Source organism: Coregonus clupeaformis, chromosome 12 (genome assembly GCF_020615455.1).
Source record: "Coregonus clupeaformis isolate EN_2021a chromosome 12, ASM2061545v1, whole genome shotgun sequence".
Lineage (NCBI taxonomy): Eukaryota > Metazoa > Chordata > Actinopteri > Salmoniformes > Salmonidae > Coregonus > Coregonus clupeaformis.
The window spans coordinates 38,289,214-38,315,245 of record NC_059203.1 but is presented as its reverse complement, the minus strand read 5'-3'; the positions used below and the strand labels follow the sequence as shown (position 1 = coordinate 38,315,245).

Below are 26,032 nucleotides of genomic sequence, written 5' to 3'. Positions count from 1 at the left end.
CGCCACGCCTCTTTTTGTCTTTTATTTCTGCTTGTGTTCACTTCACTTTGACTTTACGGAAACTGGTACATCATTTGAGATTGATTCCTGCCTTTGAGATTGAATTTTGTCGCCTACAATCTCTTTGCTTAGCAATATAATTAGTGTTGAACTCTAGACGGATATTTCTTCACACCTCATGATTTTGTAGCCTCTACTTGTGAGAGGGAATAAAACGTTACTCACACTGGCATAATTTCCAGAGGACTGTTTTTACTGATACGCAGGAAGAACATTTGAAAGAAAAGTTTTGTGTAGTTCGACAGTTAACATTAGTGTTTAGCTACCTATATTTCATTAAACATATGAATGAATTGTAACGTAAGGAGTTCAATTAATGAACTTATTGAATGAATGTTAGTTTAACGTAAAGGTTGTCAATTGTGTCATTACTGAACGTAACTAGAGTTCAAGGTCCAGCCAGTAACGCTAACGTTAGCTGCTGAAGTTGCGACAAGAGCAGAAAGCTAACGTTAGCTAGCTACCCGTCATGGCAGACTCGAGCAACAACCACCCGAAGACCCTCAATTTTAATGTGGGGGTACTTGGTCATGTCGACAGCGGGAAGACGTCGCTTGCCAGGGCGCTCAGCAGCACAGCGTCCACTGCTGCCTTTGACAAGAACCCCCAGTCCCGAGAGAGAGGCATCACCCTGGATCTCGGCTTCTCCTCCTTCACCGTGGACCTCCCCGAGCAGCTGCGGGAGGACTCCGGGGGCTACGGCTACGACAACCTGCAGTTCACGCTGGTGGACTGTCCTGGACACGCGTCCCTCATTCGCACCATCATTGGGGGTGAGAGAAGTGAATGAAGAGAATATCATATTACTGCAGAGATAAATCGATAACCTAACCATAGTGGCAAGAGAGCAAATGCACAGGTGTTGACACCTGTGTAACGGTGGAGATCCCATCACTCACACTAAATGACTGTACATATTTAAACTGGCCAGTCAGCTGTCTGACAGCTCCTGGTACTCTAGCCCTGAGTTTGACTGCCAGCTTCAATAATGGCAAGTGGGAACATACAATGACTTAATCAGATATGGATATGGCTAATTGATTGCGGGTGTAAAAAAAGAGTTTAAACTCTAGACTCAACCAGCAGAGGGCGACTGGAACTGCAGAATAAAGACTACACATACACCCCATACAAATATACTTTATTTCTCGACTCAACTGTGTAAGATAGCCATTACATGGTTAACCCACACTGACTGACTGGCCCCTCCACTAGCCTGTGGCTTGGCAAGGAAGAGGGAGAGAGAGGAGCAATGGGTTGAAGTCTCCAGGAGGACGAAAGAGACCTCCTTACCCTTACGCCCCAGCTGAAACCTGCTTACTCATTCCCCCTCTCTTTCTTGCTACTATCTCCCTTCTTTCTCTCTCTCCTCACTCCTTAGGAGTGTTTGTAGGGTTGATCCACTTTTCTATTATTAGTTTTATTATTTCTAGGTAAGGAATTGACTATATGTATCCTGGAAGAGGAGACTGCTTTAACAGGGCTGAGAGGTGAGGGTATGCATTGGTGGGAGAAGAAGATGGGAGTTGAAGGAAATCAGGATAAGGGGAGCACACACAGTGGCAGTGTGGCCTGAGTCAGTGTACATGGCTGGTAGTTTGCTATATAAAGCCATGGCTGGTAGTTTGCTATATAAAGCCAGTGTGTCCCTGTGGATGGCACATCCTGTCGATTTAGGGCGGAAGGAAAGTGTGGGGATCAGGGTATGTAATAAACTTCCTCTCCTGTCCCTAATGGGGAGAGCACAGGAAATAAAGAGCGCCAAAGAGAGGCAGATAAAATAGGGGAGCACAGGAAAGAAAGAATGCCAAAGAGAGGGAAAGAAAAGAGGGAGAGGAAAGACAACCAAGTGAGCTGGGGCTCAAATTTCAGCCCTCTAGCCCTTCTCCCTTTTTTACATCCCTCTCTACCCTTTGTACCCTCCATCTTCTCTCTCTCCCTCTCTTCTTATGTTGTTATTCTTGGTTGTCTGTTGCTGTTTCTCCATTGGTTGCTCAACTTATGACTGGTCATATGGGCCCTGTGTAGATAAGCTGTAACCATGCAGTGCTGAGTGGTCACAATCATTTAACTGCAGTAGTTTTGGACTGGGGTGTTATTATAGACAAGCCATATAGCATACATAAAAGTCTAATTGTGAGTGTGTGTGTTCCAGGGGCTCAGATCATAGACCTGATGATGCTGGTGGTAGACGTGGTGAAGGGGATCCAGACCCAGACAGCAGAGTGTCTGCTGATAGGAGAGCTGACCTGCCCCCACATGGTGGTCATTCTCAACAAGACTGACCTGCTGCCGCCCAACAAGAGACAGACCGTCATCGACAAGATGACCAAGAGACTGCACAAGACCCTGGAGAACACCAGGTAACACACACACCAGGCCCCCAGTGTCCTTTCTGGAGCGTGAAGTCACCAGCTCTGCTGGTCGGCTACTGTGTAGCCACCTAGCACTGCCAAAAGCCCTGGGCTTGTATCCACAAAGCGTTTCAGTGTAGGAAATTGGTCGTAAGTGCTGAGAATAGAGACATCTTACTCCTACTCTTATGGGTAGAAATAAAAGCTATGCAGGAAGGGCTTTAGTCATAAGAGTCCCACCAAGTCGACAGATATTTATGACATAAGCTGTCCTAACCAGTTAATAGTTACCAGCAGGTGTCTTGATAATAGAAAAATGCAGCGAGTCAGTGGTTCCTGTGCCACATGCAACTGCTTTGGAGTTGTTCAAAGAATGTTTTGATATTTCTATACGATCAATCTATAAATAATCTAGACCTACATGCTACAGTATCTCTTGTGTCTTTGACAATGATTTCACATGAGGCCTATTTCACATGATATGCCTAAATACGTATAACTAATAAATAAACACGTTTTTCTTTTGATTATTTAATTACCTACATTATGTTATTTCAAGCTATTCATTTGGAGCGCAACATCACGTTGTTAAAAAATATGTCTAATTGGACATGTCTACAAGTTGGGAAATTGAAGGCATCTAGGGCTTATGTTAACTTTGATTGTTTTCGATGAAAATGATAGACCTTTCAAACGTTGTATGCAACTTTATCTGCAAATGACTTGATGCCTTCTGTGCCAAATCGATTTAGATTTGTTAAACAGGAGTGACAAGTGTGTTGATATAATGGTAATTGTCAAAATTCCGCTTTTAACAACCATCAGAATTGGTTAAAAAAGTTTATGCATGCCAACATATTAAACAATAATTAAGAGTAGGCACATTTTCGTGTCAGTCAAATTATATAAAACATTTTATCATTGCAACATTTGATGTACAGTCACATTCACCGTAGTTGTCTGAAGCAACGCGTGCTATAGAGTTCACAGCTGGTGATGCCCTCATCGTGATTGGTTATTCCCAATCATTTACAACATGTCAATGAGCATCATCACTATCTTTCCTTTGCGGTACCTCAACTGTTGTGATTACCAGCTGAGATACATTTTTATGAGTTGATTTTACTTCTGGCTCAGAGTTTGTCTGAGCAGTGACTTAACATCATCCTAAAACCTACTCTGAGCTGGGATTTATTTTTGTCTTTAAACAGGTTTTAACAGGATTCTAAGAACTTTTCTGAGATGCTTTGTGGATGATCACCAGTACTGCCAAACACATTTTGTTTAGACTGCCGTTTTGGGCTATAAAATGTGTTTATTATGATCAAGTTCGATCCCCACTGTGAATTATTTTAAAGTTCGCTACAAATCTAGATATTGAATTAAATAGTGATACATTCTGACTACTACATTTGTCGTCACACAGAACCAGGTGCTGACACAGACCAATCATGGCCGGCAGGCTACGAGGAGGCTCCATAGACATTAAGGTTGACTCTCTCAGGCAGGATGAGAACGACTACATCGACCATGATCCTTTGCTAGTTACGGCCACTTTGACTATGATCGTTAGCGATTTTTTGGGGTGCCATTCAGCCCCATTCAGCAATAATAGCGTGCTTCAAATTCAAATATTACCAACTTCATGTGCCATCGGGAGTTTTCCATAGGAATACATGGATGACGTCAACGCTATCACTATCTGCTGGTTTTAATGTCTATGACACACATACAGTAAATCTAACCCTCGTTTCATCCCCTGTTGGACAGATTTAAAGACTGTCCTGTGATTGCCTTGGCAGCAAAGCCTGGGGGTCCTGAGGCCCCTGAATCAGAGGAGCCCCATGGAGTGCCTGAGTTAATAGAGGTAAAGACCCTGAACACACTGGTGCCCCAGGATGTGCCTGAGTTAATAAAGGTAAAGACCCTGAACACACTGGTGCCCCAGGATGTGCCTGCACTATTAGCAGTTTGGGTTAATATTCTGACTGGTGTGTAGAAGTCTTCAATGATACATACAGTATCATACAGTAAAAGGTCGATCTTACAGAACAAAGAGGTATGACAGATACTGTCAGGTCAGGGGGTTCTGCCATATGATTAAAACACAAGAGACACTGTCAGGTCAGGGGGTTCTGCCCTATGATTAAAACACAAGAGACACTGTCAGGTCAGGGGGTTCTGCCCTATGATTAAAACACAAGAGACACTGTCAGGTCAGGGGGTTCTGCCCTATGATTAAAACACAAGAGACACTGTCAGGTCAGGGGGTTCTGCCCTATGATTAAAACACAAGAGACACTGTCAGGTCAGGGGGTTCTGCCCTATGATTAAAGAGACACTGTCAGGAAGTGTTTATGAAACCACAGGATACACACTCAACACTAATATATGGCTCTCTGTGTGTATGACTCTGAATCACACTCATGCCTACAATGACCTTACAATGTTATGACAGCAGTTTTGACTTTGGTGTGTGTGTCCTAGCTGTTGAAGAGCCAGACGTACCTCCCTCACAGAGACCCGGGGGGAGCCCTACTGATGGCCGTGGACCACTGCTTCTCCATCCGTGGTCAGGGCACAGTCATGACCGGAACCATCCTACAGGGGGCGCTGGCTGTCAACGACACTGTGGAGATCCCAGCGCTCAAGGTACGGTCACTAACCACAGAACACTGATGTACATGACCACTGAAAGAAGTCTTGGTCAGTGGTTCTCAACCTCAATCCCCCATGTCTATGGACCAGAAACCATTCTTTGTGATATTGCAGAACATTACAGTGCATTAGTCAATTTAATTTGTTCTAATTGTAGTTAATGTGATCCTATAAAGAGACTATAGCATGATGGTAGTCCCTGCTTCCAGAAGGGTTGAGAATCATTGATGTAGTAGAATAACCCTGATTCAGATGACCTGGAAGGCTGCAGTAGAAGCTAAAAGCTACAGAGTTTTTTTGGGGAGGGAAGTTCAGAAGTTGACTGCAAGAGGAGAGAGGGGGGGATGGTAGTGTGGGGGTGGAGGATGTCTGTGTGTGTTTTTTGGGGAGGGCAGGATGGGGAGACTGGGGAGAAGGGGTGGGGGATTGGCAGTACAGGAGCTGGCTAATTTAGACCAGATGCAGTCACTCACACTTGTAGGCCAGCCTAGTCTAAACACCAGTTTATTATCTTGAACCTTACTATCAACTGGTGTCGTCATAACATCCTCCATCGGGTGGCGGCAGAAGCCTGGATAAACCAGCAGGTAGTCTCAGCATTCAGTGTCAGAAAAAAATGGTGGTTAGGCCACACCGACCATACTCACCCACTCTCCCTCACACAATGAACACAAAATAAAAACAACACTCAAAGATTATTCTGTTGTACACTGAACACAAATATAAACGCAACATGTAAAGTGTTGGTCCCATGTTTCATGAGCTGAAATAAAATATCCCAGAAATGTTCCATACGTACAAAAATATTATTTTGCTCAAATTTTGTGCACAAATTTGTTTACATCCATGTTAGTGAGCATTTCTCCTTTGCCAAGATAATCCATCCACCTGACAGGTGTGGCATATCAAGAAGCTGATTAACATCATGATCATTACACAGGTTCACCTTGTGCTGGGACAATAAAAGGCCACTCTAAAATGTGCAGTTTTGTCACACAACACAATGCAACAAATGTCTCAAGTTTTGAGGGAGCGTGCAATTGGCATGCTGACTGCAGGAATGGCCACCAGAGCTGTTGCCAGAGAATTGAATGTTCATTTCTCTACCATAAGCCGCCTCCGTTGTTTTAGAGAATTTGGCAGTACGTCCAACCGGCCTCACAACCGCAGACCACATGTAACCACGCCAGACCAGGATCTCCGCATCCGGCTTCTTCATCTGTGTATGGCGTCGTGTGGGCGAGCGGTTTGCTGAAGTCAACTTTGTGGCTCATGGTGGGGTTATGGTATGGACAGGCATAAGCTACAATGAACACTGCATTTTATCGAGCCATTTGAATGCACAGAGATACCGTGACGAGATCCTGAGGCCCATTGTCGTTCCATTCATCTGCCGCCATCACCTCATGTTTCAGCATGATAATGCACAGCCCAATGTCGTAAGGATCTGTACACAATTCCTGGAAGCTGAAAGTGTCCCAGTTCTTCCATGGCCTGTATACTTACCAGGCATGTCACCCATTGAGCATGTTTGGGATGCTCTGGATCGACGTGTACGACAGCGCATTCCAGTTCCCGCCAATATCCATCAACTTCGCACAGCCATTGAGGACTATATTCTAAGGAGATGTGTCACGTTGCATGAGGCAAATGGTCATGACACCAGATACTGACTGGTTTTCTGATCCACGCCCCTACCTTTTTTAGGTATCTGTGACCAACATATCTGTATTCCCAGACATGTGAAATACATAGATTAGGGCCTAATTAATTGACTGATTAATTGACATAGATTAGGGCCTAATGAATTGACTGATTTCCTTACATGAACTGTAACTCAGTAAAATCATTAAGTGTTGCATGTTGCGTTTATTTTTGTTCAGTGTATATTGTACATGTTCATACTTCATAATCTGTCAATTGCATACCTAACCTTGCACAAACAAACAATAGAGCTGATGAGTTAGTTTGATAGTCTCTCTGTGTTTGTCTTTTAACCGCTAGGTGACCAAGAAAGTGAAGTCAGTTCAGATGTTCCGGCGGCCGGTGGAGAGGGCCATGCAGGGTGACCGGGTGGGCGTGTGTGTGACCCAGTTTGACCCTAAACTTCTAGAACGGGGGGTGGTGTGTACCCCTGGTTCCCTACACACCCTCCATGCAGCCCTCATCTCCGTCAGAAAGATTGGCTACTTCAAGGGTTCCCTGGCCACCCGCGCTAAGTTCCACATCACCGTGGGCCACGAGACCGTCATGGCCAGGGTCACCTTCTTCGGTCTGCCCCCTGGAGAGACCCACCAGACCTCCACCACGGACCCCCAACTACCCCCCTCAGACCCCCACGCCCCTGAGCCAGACCCCAGACCCCTGGACACACCCTTCTCCTTTGACCGGGAGTACTTCCACCAGGACGAGTATGTGATTGGCCAGCGGGAGGCCGGAGGGTTGGGACAAGACCCGGAGCAGTGGGCGCTGCTGGAGTTTGAGCGTCCGGTCACATGTCCCACTCTCTGCCTGGTGATTGGCTCCAAGCTGGACACAGACATCCATGCCAATGCGTGCCGACTGGCGTTCCAGGGGCGTCTGCTGGAGGGCTTTGAGGAGAAGAGCTACTCTGAGACTACACTACCCAGACTACATATCTACAAGACCAAATACAAGGAGGGACAGGTGGAGAGGGTGAGTGGACCCACTGCCACACACAGACACATCCTCCACCCCCACACTCCCCTAATAGTCTGCACACACACCCTCCCCTCCCATCGGTCTTCATGCTTGGATCTCTGTCCTTGTTCCTCTGCCCTCTCTCTCACGCCTTTCCCTCTCTCCTTCCTGTCTTCTGGTCCTTGTTTGGATGTTTCTCGTTGCTGGTGGCACTGGAGAGTTTTTCAGGGACTGAGCTCCCATTGTGTACACACATACACATACGGAGTCCCGGTGGCATGGAGAAGTATGCGGGGCCTTTTCGTGTGCTGGGCTGTGACACAAGCGTGTGGCCCCCTGATGCCAGCGGCAACAGCCAGACAGCCAGACTGGTGCTGTTTGGACCTGAGTGGCACAGGAATATACCCACATCCACATGGCTCTCTGCATTCCCCCCGGCCCGTACTCTGGCCCCTGCTCTCTGCTCTCTCTCTGTCTCTCTGCCTCTGCTCTCTCACTCTCATCTCTCTTTTTCTCTCTCTCTCTTTGTGTCCTCAATCTGTTATGGTTTTTGATCTCTCCCTGGCTCGATCGCATTCTTGTAATATCTTCAATGACTTATTTTGTCATTTAATTCAACACATTTTCTCTGGCTCTTCTGTTGTTCCTCAGTTTGTCTTCCCCTTTTTTTCTCATAAGAGTCTTATCTGCCTCGTTGCTCCTGCCTGTCTGTCTGTTTGAGTGTTGTCTGCAGCCACAGTACACACCCTCTCTCAGGATCACTCACAGGTCAGCGGTCAAGTGTGTGGACAAGTTTTACTGCTGTTAGACTGTTACACAGAGGGCGTTGACCGTGAGGTTGATCCTATCCCTGTGAGGTCAGACTCAGGTCATGTGATGTGGGTGTGGGTTCCCCTCCCAGAATGAGGAAGTCCCTCCCTTTGTTTAGTTTTTTTTTCTAAGAGGACAAATATCTGAGATGGAGTTTGAATGTTTGAGATATGACAAAGTAATATCTTTGAGTCATGCCTTAGTCACTGTGTTATTTTAGTTATTTTATTAGGATCCCCATTAGCAGTTGCAAAAGCAGCAGCTACTCTTCCTGGGGTCCACATAAAACACAACACATGACCTAATACAGAACAAAAATAGACAAGAACAGCTCAAGGACAGAACTACATACATTAAGAGTATAATTGTAACCAACTGTAGCTTATCAGCGGTCACGCATCAGTCAGAACTGAACATCAGCGCGAGAGAGGGAAGGAATGGACAAAGGGGGAGAAGTAGCGAGGGACAGAGTGCTGCCCTCCCTTTATCGGATCAGTGACGGGTGAGAGAGTCTCAGTGATGGACAGATGGGGGGGGGGAAATACAAACAAACAGAAGAAAAATGCGAAGAGGAATGAAAGAGAGGACAGACAGACGAACGGCAGTCCTAAGGGAATGTGGCTCATGGTTGGGTTGGGACAGGGTACAAAACAGTGTCGTGGTGGGGTCAGCCACACCCCCCCCCCACCCCACACCTCACTATGGCGACAGTGGTAGCATGGCAACACACAAGATGTGTGTTAGATCAGAGAGAGGAACATGAAAAACAAACAAACACTGACCTTTCTTATACTGTCTGCCTCAATAAATCATTAAAGGATATGCTGGAACATTAGTTAATGATGTTATTATTTGTATGATATTTTCCACTTTCTTGTGCTATTTGCTTGTATTCGTTACTGGAAGTTGCTCATTTAATAATAATATTATTTAGGCGTATTACATTAGAAAAATATATTTTCCAGTTTATTTAATTATTTTGTTGTATCTGTCATTGGTGCCTCTCAAGTCTCCTTCTTCCTCTTCTCTGGTCAGGTGACAGACAACTACACTGTGATTGGCCGAAACCTGTTCAAGAAGGAGACCAACCTGCAGTTGTTTGTGGGGTTAAAGGTCACGCTGTCGACCGGCGAGGCGGGGGTCATCGAAGGCGGCTTTGGACAGAGCGGGAAGTTTAAGATCCGGGTGCCAGGTACGTAGTGATGGGGCTGTATGAATGTGTTAAGGATAAAACAGACCACGCCGACGATTGGTTAAAAGCAGCGTATGGGTGTATGATCACATATGACCATCAGATATCATCAGACCATCACATATCAGCCATCATTTTATATTAATTTCCTGGCATTTCTACATGTTGAAACGCCTCCCTTCATTGACACCCAGCAGTACTGCACACGGCCGACGTTCATTATGGTTTGTCTTTCCTTCTTATATTATTAACAGTCAAGATAAGGACTGTACTGTTTGGATTTCTTACTGCATTTGTCAGCAATACATATTCCATTTGTTTATTCGTCAGAATGATGCAATTACATCTAGTAGAACCGAAGCATGAAAGGGGCCTTCTCTTTTCTCCTCTATCTTTCCTGCTCTCTCTCTTTCTCTCTCTCTCTCTGGTTCCCGTGGTTGTCCGTGGTCCATTCTTTGTCAGGATCAGGATGTGGTGTGCTGGGAATCCCACTCCAGCATTCCCAGGATTCCTCTGGGGGTAGCTCTGGTTCCGGGGGAAGTCTGCACCCTGTTTATTTTACCTTCTGTCGCTCCACTCCCCTCCGACACACAGATAGGCTCCACACTGGGCCCGGCGGGAAGACATTTAGAAAGAGAACCCTACCTACATCCTCTCAACTCACTCACACTGACGTACACACTCACACATGCTCTTACATATACACTGACATACTTGGCTAGTCACTTAAGACATTCAGCATGCTCATTCACTCTCATAGTATGCCCCCTGCTGTGTGTTCATCTGACCTCTCGCTACTCTGGGTGTGTTTGTGTGTGCTCCCTTTCTCTCATTGTTGTTCGCCCCTTCAGAGGACATGATTCAAAATGGAGAAAGTGAGGGAGAGAAATTAAAAGAGCAGGGCTAGTTAAATTTGAGTGAGTCTTTGAAGGCCCCCCAGACCCCTCCACAACCTCCCCCGCCCACACAGACACTACTGTCCAATCCCCCCCCGCCACCGCCCTCCCCTGGCCCTGACCCAAACTCATCCCCTACAAGCCCCTTAGGGCCACCAGCCTGGCACTAGACACTTATTCTAGAGGAAAGAGATGGAGGGACAAATGGAGGGAAAGGAGCAGAGAAGAATAGGGGGGTAGATGTCCTTTAGACTTTGAAGGAAAGGTCTTCTCATCTCCAAAAAGTTGGACCCGGACCCGAGGACAATCCGACCCAGATCAGAACAGACCCGCTAAAAAAAGAAAAGGGGGACCCGGACCTGAACGGACCCGAGAACAATCAGACCTGAACCCAAATGGACGCGATGACAACCAGACCTAGACCTGGCCCGTAACCGATTGGGCCGAGTGACAAAAAAATTATCTTTATCAACCAAGTTGATCTTCTGGTTAACAAATACAGTGAGGGGAAAAAAGTATTTGATCCCCTGCTGATTTTGTATGTTTGCCTACTGACAAAGACATGATCAGTCTATAATTTTAATGGTAGGTTTATTTGAACAGTGAGAGACAGAATAACAACAAAAAAATCCAGAAGAATGCATGTCAAAATTTTTATCAATTGATTTGCATTTTAATGAGGGAAATAAGTATTTGACCCCTCTGCAAAACATTACTTAGTACTTGGTGGCAAAACCCTTGTTGGCAATCACAGAGGTCAGACGTTTCTTGTAGTTGGCCACCAGGTTTGCACACATCTCAGGAGGGATTTTATCCCACTCCTCTTTGGCAACTTGAACCTTCAGCTCCCTCCACAGATTTTCTATGGGATTAAGGTCTGGAGACTGGCTAGGCCACTCCAGGACCTTAATGTGCTTCTTCTTGAGCCACTCCTTTGTTGCCTTGGCCATGTGTTTTGGGTCATTGTCATGCTGGAATACCCATCCACAACCCATTTTCAATGCCCTGGCTGAGGGAAGGAGGTTCTCACCCAAGATTTGACGGTACATGGCCCCGTCCATCGTCCCTTTGATGCGGTGAAGTTGTCCTGTCCCCTTAGCAGAAAAACACACCAATGGTGTTCTTGGGGTCATAGGCAGCATTCCTCCTCCTCCAAACACGGCGAGTTGAGTTGATGCCAAAGAGCTCGATTTTGGTCTCATCTGACCACAACACTTTCACCCAGTTCTCCTCTGAATCATTCAGATGTTCATTGGCAAACTTGCGACGGGCCTGTATATGTGCTTTCTTGAGCAGGGGGACCTTGCGGGCGCTGCAGGATTTCAGTCCTTCACGGCGTAGTGTGTTACCAATTGTTTTCTTGGTGACTATGGTCCCAGCTGCCTTGAGATCATTGACAAGATCCTCCCGTGTAGGTCTGGGCTGATTCCTCACCATTCTCATGATCATTGCAACTCCACAAGATGAGATCTTGCATGAAGCCCCAGGCTGAGGGAGATTGACAGTTATTTTGTGTTTCTTCCATTTGCGAATAATCGCACCAACTGTTGTCACCTTCTCACCAAGATGCTTGGCGATGGTCTTGTAGCCCATTCCAGCCTTGTGTAGGTCTACAATCTTGTCCCTGACATCCTTGGAGAGCTCTTTGGTCTTGGCCATGGTGGAGAGTTTGGAATCTGATTGATTGATTGCTTCTGTGGACAGGTGTCTTTTATACAGGTAGCAAACTGAGATTAGGAGCACTCCCTTTAAGAGTGTGCTCCTAATCTCAGCTCGTTACCTGTATAAAAGACACCTGGGAGCCAGAAATCTTTCTGATTGAGAGGGGGTCAAATACTTATTTCCCTCATTAAAATGCAAATCAATTTATAACATTTTTGACGTACGTTTTTCTGGATTTTTTTGCTGTTATTCTGTCTCTCACTGTTCAAATAAACCTACCATTAAAATTATAGACTGATCATTTCATTGTCAGTGGGCAAACGTACAAAATCAGCATGGGATCAAATACTTTTTTCCCCTCACTGTAGGTCCTCATATGTTGGCTATATGCTATGGGTCCACTCGGGTCTATCAGCTGTAGTTGCATAGACCCGATTACAATCAAACAGGACCCGACCTGGAACCGAGGGAAAAGTTAGAATTATGGATCCAGACCTTCTCGGGTATTCGGTTCAGTCGGACCCTTGAAGACTCTACTTTGAAGACCCTTGATTTCTGCATTTGGGCCAGTTGTGTGGTTTGTGTATGTGGTGTGTATGTTATATGTCAGCCTGAAATTACAATGATAAAATACATGTGTTCATTATGTGGTTTTATGCAACAAAACAACTTGTTATACATTTGTGGTGGCAGCTTTAGGAGGATAATTCAGTGTCTTTTGTAATTATCCTGAATAAGGTGGGTGTGTTTGTGTGCTGACTGGATTTCAGTTTTATTTGAAATTACATCACACTGATTCATTATAGTTTGTATTTATTGGTATTTATCTAAGTGCTTCCCTTTGTTTGTGTGTTTGTGTGTGAAACAGAGGTTGGTTAAGGCCAAGCGAGTTCTGTTGATCGGCGATATCCGTCAGAGCATTCTGCCTGGCCTGTAACCATAACAACCCTCACGCTGGCATAACCAAAACAACCGTCTCAGTGGCGCCATGTGATGCGGGTAGGTGAGGTCAGCCAGTGCAGAGGTTTGCTCAGGGAACATTTCTCACCTCCTTGAGCGGAACAACAAGCAAACAAACACGTCACACACACAGGAAGAGATGCCCCAGGAAGAGATGCCCCAGAGGAATCCACAGCACGCGCCCAACCGCCTGAGGACCGCCAGACACCAGTGTAAATGTCAGATGAGACATCACCATGGAATAGGCAGGACTGTGACCCTTGTCTCCACTCTATCAGCAGCAGGATCAGGAGGCTGAGGTTGGCGATCCAGTTCAGGTTCAGCAGACCGCAGTGGCTCCAGCACTGTTACTCTAAGTAGAGCAGAGAGAGGATCACTATCTATCTGTTCTCCCTCTCATCTCCTCTATCTCTGTCATCATCAGTGTAAAGAGCAGATGTACTGTTGACCCTGAGTCACCACTGTAGAGCAGTAAGAATGGGACTAGTGGTGTGGAGGTTTTTAAAAGTCACTTGTGTGGTCTAGCGGTCAAAGCTGCTGCCTCCAGATCACATACACTGCGTATACCAAACATTAGGAACACCTTCCTACACTGAACAAAAATATAAACGCAACATGTAAAGTGTTGGTCCCATGTGTCATGAGCTGGAATAAAAGATCCCAGAAATATTCCATACGCACAAAAAGCTTATTTATCTCAAATTTTGTGCACACATTTGTTTACATCCCTGTTGGTGAGCGTTTCTCCTTTGCCAAGATAATCCAGCCACTTGACAGGTGTGGCATATCAAGAAGCTGATTAAACAGCATGATCATTACACAGGTGCACCTTGTGCTGGGACATTGTCACACAACACAATGCCACAGACGTCTCAAGTTTTGAGGGAGTGTGCAATTGGAATGCTGACTGCGGGAATGTCCACCAGAGCTTTTGTCCGAGAATTTAATGTTAATTTCTCTACCATAAACCGCCTCCAACATCGTTTTAGAGAATTTGGCAGTACGTCCAACCAGCTTCACAACCGTAGACCACGGCCCCATGTCGCAAAGATCTGTACACAATTCCTGGAAGCTGAAAATCCATGGCCTGCATACTTACCAGACATGTCACCCATTGAGCATGTTTGGGATGCTCCCAATATACAGCAACTACGCACAGCCATTGAAGTGGAGTGGGACAACATTCCACAGGCCACAATCCTCTGTAGCTCAATTGGTAGAGCATGGCGCTTGTAACGCCAGGGTAGTGGGTTCGATCCCTGGGACCACCCATATGTAAACATGTATGCGCACATGACTGTAAGTCGCTTTGGATAAAAGCGTCTGCTAAATGGCATATTATTATTATTATTATTATTATTATTATTATTATAACTCTATGGGATGGAGATGTGTGGCCACACCAAATACTAACTGGTTTTCTGATCCACGTCCTTACTTTTTTTTAAAAGGTATCTGTGACCAACAGATGCATATCTGTATTCCCAGTCATGTGAAATCCATAGCTTAGGGCCTAATTTATTTATTTCAGTTGATTGATTTCAAATTGTATTTGTCACATGCGCTGAATTAAACAGGTGTAGACTTTACCGTGATATGCTTACTTACAAGCCCTTAACCAACAATGCAGTTTTAAGAAAATATTGTTAAGAAAATAACGTAAAAATAAATAAATAAGTAACACTATAAAATAACAATGATGAGACTATATACATACAGTGGGGGAAAAAAGTATTTAGTCAGCCACTAATTGTGCATGTTCTCCCACTTAAAAAGATGACAGGCCTGTAATTTTCATCATAGGTACATGTCAACTATGACAGACAAAATGAGGAAACAAAATCCAGAAAATCACATTGTAGGATTTTTAATGAATTTATTTGCAAATTATGGTGGAAAGTAAGTATTTAGTCAATAACAAAAGTTTCTCAATACTTTGTTATATACCCTTTGTTGGCAATGACACAGGTCAAACGTTTTCTGTAAGTCTTCACAATGTTTTCACACACTGTTGCTGGTATTTTGGCCCATTCCTCCATGCAGATCTCCTCTAGAGCAGTGATGTTTTGGGGCTGTCGCTGGGCAACACGGACTTTCAACTCCCTCCAAAGATTTTCTATGGGGTTGAGATCTGGAGACTGGCTAGGCCACTCCAGGACCTTGAAATGCTTCTTACGAAGCTACTCCTTCGTTGCCCGGGCGGTGTGTTTGGGATCATTGTCATGCTGAAAGACCCAGCCACGTTTCATCTTCAATGCCCTTGCTGATGGAAGGAGGTTTTCACTCAAAATCTCACGATACATGGCCCCATTCATTCTTTCCTTTACACGGATCAGTCATCCTGGTCCCTTTGCAGAAAAACAGCCCCAAAGCATGATGTTTCCACCCCCATGCTTCACAGTAGGTATGGTGTTCTTTGGATGCAACTCAGCATTCTTTGTCCTCCAAACACGACAAGTTGAGTTTTTATCAAAAATTTCTATTTTGGTTTCATCTGACCATATGACATTCTCCCAATCCTCTTCTGGATCATCCAAATGCACTCTAGCAAACTTCAGACGGGCCTGGACATGTACTGGCTTAAGCAGGGGGACACGTCTGGCACTGCAGGATTTGAGTCCCTGGCGGCGTAGTGTGTTACTGATGGTAGGCTTTGTTACTTTGGTCCCAGCTCTCTGCAGGTCATTCACTAGGTCCCCCCGTGTGGTTCTGGGATTTTTTGCTCACCGTTCTTGTGATCATTTTGACCCCACGGGGTGAGATCTTGCGTGGAGCCCCAGATCGAGGGAGATTATCAGTGGTCTTGTATGTCTTCCATTTCCTAATAATTGCTCCCACAGTTGATTTCTTCAAACCAAGCTGCTTACCTATTGCAGATTCAGTCTTCCCAGCCTGGTGCAGGTCTACAATTTTGTTTCTGGTGTCCTTTGACAGCTCTTTGGTCTTGGCCATAGTGGAGTTTGGAGTGTGACTGTTTGAGGTTGTGGACAGGTGTCTTTTATACTGATAACAAGTTCAAACAGGTGCCATTAATACAGGTAACGAGTGGAGGACAGAGGAGCCTCTTAAAGAAGAAGTTACAGGTCTGTGAGAGCCAGAAATCATGCTTGTTTGTAGGTGACCAAATACTTATTTTCCACCATAATTTGCAAATAAATTCATAAATAATCCTACAATGTGATTTTCTGGATTTTTTCTGGTACCTATGATGAAAATTACAGGCCTCTCTCATCTTTTTAAGTGGGAGAACTTGCACAATTGGTGGCTGACTAAATACGTAGCAGCAGTGTAAAAACAAAGGGGGGAGTCAATGCAAATAGTCTGGGTGGCCGTTTCATTAATTGTTCAGCAGTCTTATGGCTTGGGGGTAGAAGCTGTTAAGGAGCCTTTTGGACCTAGACTTGGCGCTCCGGTACCGCTTGCCGTGTGGTAGCAGAGAGAACAGTCTATGACATGGGTGACTGGAGTCTTTGACCATTTTTTGTGTTTTCCTGTTACACCACCTTATATAGGCCCTGGATGCAGGAAGCTTGGCCCTGGTGATGTACTGGGCCGTATGAACTACCCTCTGTAGTGCCTTACGGTCGGAGGCCGAGCAGTTGCCATACCAGGCAGTGATGCAACCGGTCAGGATGCTCTCGATGGTGCAGCTGTAGAACTTTTTGAGGATCTGGGGACCCATGACAAATCTTTTCAGTCTCCTGAGGGGGAAAAGGCTTTGTCGTGCCCTCTTCACAACTTTCTTGGTGTGTTTGGACCATGATAGTTTGTTGGTGATGTGGACACCAAGGACCTTGAAACTCTCGACCCGCTCCGCTACAGCCCCGTCGATGTGAATGGGGGCATGTTCGGCCCTCCTTTTCCTGTAGTCCCCGATCATCTCCTATGTCTTGCTCACGTTGAATAACATCAGATTGATCAGAAATACAGTGTAGACATTGTTAATGTTGTAAATGGCTATTGTAGCTGGACACGGCTGATTTAATAAAAATGGAATATCTACATAGGCGTACAGAGGCCCATTTATCAGCAACCATCAGTTCTGTGTTCCAATGGCACGTTGTGTTTGCTAATCCAAGTTTATCATTTTAAAAGGCTAATTGATCATTAGAAAATCCTTTTGGAATTATGTTAGCACAGCTGAAAACTGTTGTGCTGATTCTAGCCTTCTGGAGACTAGTTGTGTATCTGTAGCGTCTGCAATTGTGGGTTCGATTACAGGATAAAAATGGCCAGAAACAAATAACTTTCTTCTGAAACTCGTCAGTCTATTCTTGTTCTGAGAAATGAAGGCTATTCCATGCGAGAAATTGCCAAGAAACTGAAGATCTCGTACAACGCTGTGTACTACTCCCTTCACAGAACAGCGCAAACTGGCTCTAACCAGAATAGAAAGAGGAGTGGGAGGCCCCGGTGCACAACTGAGCAAGAGGACAAATACATAAGAGTGTCTAGTTTGAGAAACAGACGCCTCACAGGTCCTCAACTGGCAGCTTCATTAAATAGTACCCGCAAAACTCCAGTCTCAACATCAACAGTGAAGAGGCGACTCCGGGATGCTGACCTAGGCAGAGTTGCAAAGAAAAAGTCCAGTGTCTGTGTTCTTTTGCCCATCTTAATCTTTTATTTTTATTGGCCAGTCTGAGATATGGCTTTTTCTTTGCAATTCTGCCTAGAAGGTCGGCATCCCGGAGTCGCCTCTTCACTGTTGATGTTTAGACTGGTGTTTTGCGGGTACTATTTAATGAAGCTGCCAGTTGAGGACCTGTGAGGCGTCTGTTTTTATATATATACAGTGGGGAAAAAAAGTATTTAGTCAGCCACCAATTGTGCAAGTTCTCCCACTTAAAAAGATGAGAGAGGCCTGTCATTTTCATCATAGGTACACGTCAACTATGACAGACAAAATGAGAAAAAAAAATCCAGAAAATCACAATGTAGGATTTTTTATGAATTTATTTGCAAATTATGGTGGAAAATAAGTATTTGGTCAATAACCAAAATTTCTCAATACTTTGTTATATACCCTTTGTTGGCAATGACACAGGTCAAACGTTTTCTGTAAGTCTTCACAAGGTTTTCACACGCTGTTGCTGGTATTTTGGCCCATTCCTCCATGCAGATCTCCTCTAGAGCAGTGATGTTTTGGGGCTGTCGCTGGGCAACACAGACTTTCAACTCCCTCCAAAGATTTTCTATGGGGTTGAGATCTGGAGACTGGCTAGGCCACTCCAGGACCTTGAAATGCTTCATACGAAGCCACTCCTTCATTGCCCGGGCGGTGTGTTTGGGATCATTGTCATGCTGAAAGACCCAGCCACGTTTCATCTTCAATGCCCTTGCTGATGGAAGGAGGTTTTCACTCAAAATCTCCCGATACATGGCCCCATTCATTCTTTCCTTTACACGGATCAGTCGTCCTGGTCCCTTTGCAGAAAAACAGCCCCAAAGCATGATGTTTCCACCCCCATGCTTCACAGTAGGTATGGTGTTCTTTGGATGCAACTCAGCATTATTTGTCCTCCAAACACGACGAGTTGAGTTTTTACCAAAAAGTTATATTTTGGTTTCATCTGACCATATGACATTCTCCCAATACTCTTCTGGATCATCCAAATGCACTCTAGCAAACTTCAGACGGGCCTGGTCATGTACTGGCTTAAGCAGGGGGACACATCTCGCACTGCAGGATTTGAGTCCCTGGCGGCGTAGTGTGTTACTGATGGTAGGCTTTGTTACTTTGGTCCCAGCTCTCTGCAGGTCATTCACTAGGTCCCCCCGTGTGGTTCTGGGATTTTTGCTCACCGTTCTTGTGATCATTTTGACCCCACGGGGTGAGATCTTGCGTGGAGCCCCAGATCGAGGGAGAATATCAGTGGTCTTGTATGTCTTCCATTTCCTAATAACTGCTCCCACAGTTGATTTCTTCAAACCAAGCTGCTTACCTATTGCAGATTCAGTCTTCCCAGCCTGGTGCAGGTCTACAATTTTGTTTCTGGTGTCCTTTGACAGCTCTTTGGTCTTGGCCATAGTGGAGTTTGGAGTGTGACTGTTTGAGGTTGTGGACAGGTGTCTTTTATACTGGTAACAAGTTCAAACAGGTGCCATTAATACAGGTAACGAGTGGAGGACAGAGGAGCCTCTTAAAGAAGAAGTTACAGGTCTGTGAGACCCAGAAATCTTGCTTGTTTGTAGGTGACCAAATACTTATTTTCCACCATAATTTGCAAATAAATTCATAAAAAATCCTACAATGTGATTTTCTGGATTTTTTTTCCTAAATTTGTCTGTCATAGTTGACGTGTACCTATGATGAAAATTACAGGCCTCTCTCATCTTTTTAAGTGGGAGAACTTGCACAATTGGTGGCTGACTAAATACTTTTTCTCCCCACTGTATATACACACACACACACACTGTGGGGAGAACAAGTATTTGATACACTGCCGATTTTGCAGGTTTTCCTACTTACAAAGCATGTAGAGGTCTGTAATTTTTATCATAGGTACACTTCAACTGTGAGAGACGGAATCTAAAAATCCAGAAAATCACATTGTATGATTTTTAAGTAATTAATTTGCTTTTTATTGCATGACATAAGTATTTGATCAATTGACCAACCAGTAAGAATTCCAGCTCTCACAGACCTGTTAGTTTTTCTTTAAGAAGCCCTCCTGTTCTCCACTCATTACCTGTATTAACTGCACCTGTTTGAACTCATTACCTGTATAAAAGCCACCTGTCCACACACTCAATCAAACAGACTCCAACCTCTCCACAATGGCCAAGACCAGAGAGCTGTGTAAGGACATCAGGGATAAAATTGTAGACCTGCACAAGGCTGGGATGGGCTACAGGACAATAGGCAAGCAGCTTGGTGAGAAGGCAACAACTGTTGGGGCAATTATTAGAAAATGGAAGAAGTTCAAGATGACGGTCAATCACCCTCGGTCTGGGGCTCCATGTAAGATCTCACCTCATGGGGCATCAATGATCATGAGGAAGGTGAGGGATCATCCCAGAACTACACGGCAGGACCTGGTCAATGACCTGAAGAGAGCTGGGACCACAGTCTCAAAGAAAACCATTAATAACACACTACACCGTCATGGATTAAAATCCTGCAGCGCACGCAAGGTCCCCCTGCTCAAGCCAGCGCATGTCCAGGCCCGTCTGAAGTTTGCCAATGACCATCTGGATGATCCAGAGGAGCAATGGGAGAAGGTCATGTGGTCTGATGAGACAATAATATAGCTTTTTTGTCTAAACTCCACTCGCCGTGTTTGGAGGAAGAAGAAGGATGAGTACAACCCCAAGAACACCATCCCAACCGTGAAGCATGGAGGTGGAAACATCATTCTTTGGGGATGCTTTTCTGCAAAGGGGACAGGACGACTGCACCGTATTGAGGGGAGGATGGATGGGGCCATGTATCGCGAGATCTTGGCCAACAACCTCCTTCCCTCAGTAAGAGCATTGAAGATGGGTCGTGGCTGGGACTTCCAGCATGACAACGACCGAAACACACAGCCAGGGCAACTAAGGAGTGGCTCCGTAAGAAGCATCTCAAGGTCCTGGAGTGGCCTAGCCAGTCTCCAGACCTGAACCCAATAGAACATCTTTGGAGGGAGCTGAAAGTCTGTATTGCCCAGCGACAGCCCCGAAAACTGAAGGATCTGGAGAAGGTCTGTATGGAGGAGTGGGCCAAAATCCCTGCTGCAGTGTGTGCAAACCTGGTCAAGACCTACAGGAAACGTATGATCTCTGTAATTGCAAACAAAGGTTTCTGTACCAAGTATTAAGTTCTGCTTTTCTGATGTATCAAATACTTATGTCATGCAATAAAATGCAAATTAATTACTTAAAAATCATACAATGTGAATTTCTGTATTTTTGTTTTAGATTCCGTCTCTCACAGTTGAAGTGTACCTATGATAAAAATTACAGACCTCTACATGCTTTGTAAGTAGGAAAACCTGCAAAATCGGCAGTGTATCAAATACTTGTTCTCCCCACTGTTTGTGTGTATGTATGTATGTATGTATGTATGTATGTGTGTATGTGTATATATATATATATATATTACAGTGAGGGGAAAAAAGTATTTGATCCACTGCTGATTTTGTATGTTTGCCCACTGACACAGAAATGATCAGTCTATAATTTTAATGGTAGGTTTATTTGAACCGTGAGAGACAGAATAACAACTAAAAAATCCAGAAAAACGCATGTCAAAAATGTTATAAATTGATTTGCATTTTATTGAGGGAAATAAGTAATTGACCCCCTCTCAATCAGAAAGATTTCTGCCTCCCAGGTGTCTTTTATACAGGTAACGAGCTGAGATTAGGAGCACACTCTTAAAGGGAGTGCTCCTAATATCAGTTTGTTACCTGTATAAAAGACACCTGTCCACAGAAGCAATCAATCAATCAATCAGATTCCAAACTCTCCACCATGGCCAAGACCAAAGACCTCTCCAAGGATGTCAGGGACAAGATTGTAGACCTACACAAGGCTGGAATGGGCTACAAGACCATCGCCAAGCAGCTTGGTGAGAAGGTGACAACAGTTGGTGTGATTGTTCGCAAATGGAAGAAACACAAAATAACTGTCAATCTCCCTCGGCCTGGGGCTCCATGCAAGATCTCACCTCGTGGAGTTGCAATGATCATGAGAACGGTGAGGAATCAGCCCAGAACTACACTGGAGGATCTTGTCAATGATCTCAAGGCAGCTGGGACCATAGTCACCAAGAAAAAAATTGGTAACACACTACGCCGTGAAGGACTGAAATCCTGCAGCGCCCGCAAGGTCCCCCTGCTCAAGAAAGCACATATACAGGCCCGTCGCAAGTTTGCCAATGAACATCTGTATGATTCAGAGGAGAACTGGGTGAAAGTGTTGTGGTCAGATGAGACCAAAATGGAGCTCTTTGGCATCAACTCAACTCGCCGTGTTTAGAGGAGTAGGAATGCTGCCTATGACCCCAAGAACACCATCCCCACCGTCAAACATGGAGGTGGAAACATTATGCTTTGGGGGTGTTTTTCTGCTAAGGGGACAGGACAACTTCACCGCATCAAAAGGACGATGGACGGGGCCATGTACCATCAAATCTTGGGTGAGAACCTCCTTCCCTCAGCCAGGGCATTGAAAATGGGTCGTGGATGGGTATTCCAGCATGTCAATGACCCAAAACACACGGCCAAGGCAACAAAGGAGTGGCTCAAGAAGGAGCACATTAAGGTCCTGGAGTGGCCTAGCCAGTCTCCAGACCTTAATCCCATTGAAAATCTGTGGAGGGAGCTGAAGGTTCGAGTTGCCAAACGTCAGGCTCGAAACCTTAAAGACTTGGAGAAGATCTGCAAAGAGGAGTGGGACAAAATCCCTCCTGAGATGTGTGCAAACCTGGTGGCCAACTACAAGAAACGTCTGACCTCTGTGATTGCCAACAAAGGTTTTGCCACCAAATACTAAGTAATGTTTTGCAGAGGGGTCAAATACTTATTTCCCTCATTAAAATGCAAATCAATTTATAACATTTTTGACATGCGTTTTTCTGGATTATTTTGTTGTTATTCTGTCTCTCACTGTTCAAATAAACCTACCATTTAAAATTATAGACTGATCATGTCTTTGTCAGTGGGCAAACGTACAAAATCAGCAGGGGATCAAATACTTTTTTCCCTCACTGTACAGTACCAGTCAAAAGTTTGGGCACGCCTACTCATTCAAGGGTTTTTCTTTATTTGTACTATTTTTTTAGGGTGGCTATTTGAAGAATCTCAAATATAAAATATATTTGGATTTGTTTAACACTTATTTGGTTACTACATGATTCCATATGTGTTTTTTCATAGTTTTGATGTCTTCACTATTATTCTACAATGTAAAAAATAGTACAAATAAAGAAAAACCCTTGAATGAGTAGATGTGTCCAAACTTTTGACTGGTAGTGTGTATATATATATTTAATTCCTCTGTCCTATCCAATAAACAAACAATATGAGAGGACTGGGACTGCCCCACTCCTTTTTTTCTTTAAAGGTGGGAGATATGACTTGTATAAACTAACAGCAATTCTAATGCTAATATGAATTCTTTATCTCTCTCTTCCCCATTCCCTCTTTCTTCTCTTCAGAGGGTCTCAGTCAAGAGACCATGCAGCTCCTCTCCTCCTCTGCCAAGAAGAAAGGAAAGGGTGGGGCTAAGGGGGAATCAGCCAAAGAGGATGATGCCAAGACAGACTTTCAGCCAATCTGCATCAACCTCCGATTCAAGAGATACGTCTTTGACCCCCACAAGAAGATGGTTCAGATCTGACCTCTGCAGCAGCAGCTATAGGATGAGACCAGTGATGTAGTGTTTAAAAAATAAATTTTAAAAGAAGTCTCTGTTCACGGTGAAAGTATTGCTCACTATATTTTCAATGCATTTTTCTGCGATCGGTGTGCGTTTACCCTCCACTATACCACTGGATAAGACCATATTACAGTGATGATAGATAGAGAATAGAGAGGACAGTGTTTCAGAGACCGTGTAGAGCCTGGCCTCTGTATCTGGGGTACAGATGCTTCCATCCTCTCTTCCACACAGACTGAGGACCTAAAGAGCTCACCTGAATGCCCATCATAGTGGGCTGCTGAGAAGCCTGAGCGAAAAGCAGAGAATATATGATGATACGTGCTTCTTTGTTTAAACCACATTTTCCCAGTGACTGTAGTGACAGCCTAGTTTTTTTGTCTCATGTTACTCCCCAGAGTTATCGCAGACACCACCCCCTCGTTGTGTTGTTGGCTGACCAGAAAGTTGCTCATGTATGATGTGGCAAATATAATGTAGTTTATGATGGTTCAATCAGTAAAGCAGGTCTGAATAGCTAGCTCTCTTTAACTTCATACAGTAAGCATCATATAATTCACATAGTTTCCTATTCTACGGCGTGGTAGAATCTAGCTCCGGGGATCTTCCCTCGAAGACGAGGCCACTCCCCAAACTATTTTAATAAACTTTCATATTGCATTTAGTCTCTGTTATTAATTCAGTTAAGCCTTAAACTCGATTGAACTGAATATCCTGACTGTCTCTCTTGCTCTCTTTCTTCGCCTATCTATTTCCCATTTTCTCTCTGCCTTAATAGGCATGACCACATTAGCTAGTGTTGCCAAAGCAATCATCCGTTTTACAAACGTAACACATCACCAGCTCTCCGCTCTGCTCTCTCTGCCCTGATCTCACCCTCATGTTGGGGTGAAAGGTCACCTCTCTCTGGGTTTGGACCCGTTCACTCCTCTCATGTGATTTCAATTTTCATTTTTCAATACATACACCCCTCAGAGACAGTTCCCAGTGGTAAAGATGATGACATGATTGTGATTGACATATGACTCATGAGCATGACTATGGGATATGAAATCTGTATTTGGTTGGACTGGGCGTTTGTAAGGTAGAGGGATGTCATTATGGTGGGCTCATTCTGATTGGCATCAAATGACTCTTGTCCAAGGACATCATCATGATTGACAGGTGACAGAGTAGGCATGGGTTGATTCCGTTTGATTTCAGCTGTGTGTGTACTGTGTACAGTGCCTACAGAAAGTATTCACACCACTTGACTTTTTAGACATTTTGTTGTGCTACAAATTGGGATTAAAATGGATTTAATTGTCATTTTTTTTGGTCAATGATCTACACAAAATACTCTTTCAAAGTGGATTTTCTAAAATTATTTTTATTAATGGAAAATAAAACATATATTTTGATTTGATAAGTATTCAATCCCCTGAGTCAATACATGTTAGAATCACCTTTGGCGCAGCGGTCTAAGGCGTCACTACAGACCCAGGTTCGATCCCGTGCTGTATCACAACCAGCTGTGATCGGGAGTCCCATAGGTCGGCGCACAATTGGCCCAGCGTCGTCCGGGTTAGGGGAGGGTTTGGCCGGGGGGGCTTTACTTGGCTCATCGCGCTCTAGCAACTCCTTGTGGCGGGCCGGGTGCCTGCAGGCTGACCTAGGTCGTCAGGTGAACTGTGTTTCCTCCAACACATTGGTGCGGCTGGCTTCCGGGTTAAGCGGGCGGGTGTTAAGAAGCGCGGTTTGGCGGGTCATGTTTCGGAGGACACATGATTTGACCTTCACCTCCCGAGCCCGTTGTGGAGTTGCAGCGATGAGACAAGATCGAAAAAGAATTATCAACTTTGGCAGCGATTACAGTTGTGAGTCTTTCTTGATAAGTTTCTAAGAGCTTTGCAAACCTGGATTGTACAAAATGTACCCATTATTTTATTTTTTATTCTTCAAGCTCTGTCAAGTTGGTTGTTGATCATTGCTAGAAGCCATTTTCAAGTCTTGCGGTTGATTTTCTAGCCGATTTAGGCCAAAACTGTAACTAGGCCATTCGGGAACATTCAATGTCGTCTTGGTAAGTAACTCCACTTACTGAGCATACAAAATATTAAGAATACCTGCTCTTTCCATGACATAGACTAACCAGGTGAATCCAGGTGAAAGCTGTAATTCGTTATTGATGTCATTTGTTAAATCCACTTCAATCAGTGTAGATGAATGAGAGGAGACCGGTTAAAGAAGGATGTTCAAGCCTTGAGACAATTGATGAGGAATCGAAAAATTATGGCAAATAAGGAATGGCAAATAAGTCTGGCGGCACAACCGATTGGCAAACGTATTGCAAATTGAAAAATCATGACTAAACTAAATAAAAAGAAGAAGAAACTATACTATGAAACAAAGATAAAATATATAAAGAATGATAG

The 26,032-nt window shown here is 44.5% G+C and overlaps 1 protein-coding gene across 2 annotated transcripts; it reads left to right on the top strand.

Annotated features, from left to right (window-relative positions):
• Nucleotides 1-60: 60 nt before the first annotated feature.
• On the top strand, nucleotides 61-24,278 carry LOC121577597 (selenocysteine-specific elongation factor-like). 2 transcript variants are annotated; one of them, XM_045223844.1, is made up of 7 exons: nucleotides 61-833; nucleotides 2,216-2,423; nucleotides 4,185-4,281; nucleotides 4,902-5,066; nucleotides 7,077-7,748; nucleotides 9,579-9,735; nucleotides 13,162-13,875. In XM_045223844.1, the coding sequence occupies exons 1-7, from the start codon at nucleotides 530-532 to the stop codon at nucleotides 13,170-13,172; spliced, it is 1,614 nt and encodes a 537-aa protein (XP_045079779.1). In that variant the 5' UTR covers nucleotides 61-529; the 3' UTR covers nucleotides 13,173-13,875. The 2 variants fall into 2 exon arrangements, with proteins under 2 accessions (XP_045079779.1, XP_041747265.1); XM_041891331.2 differs by lacking the exon at nucleotides 13,162-13,875 and adding an exon at nucleotides 23,398-24,278 and having other exon boundaries at nucleotides 64-833.
• Nucleotides 24,279-26,032: the final 1,754 nt, after the last annotated feature.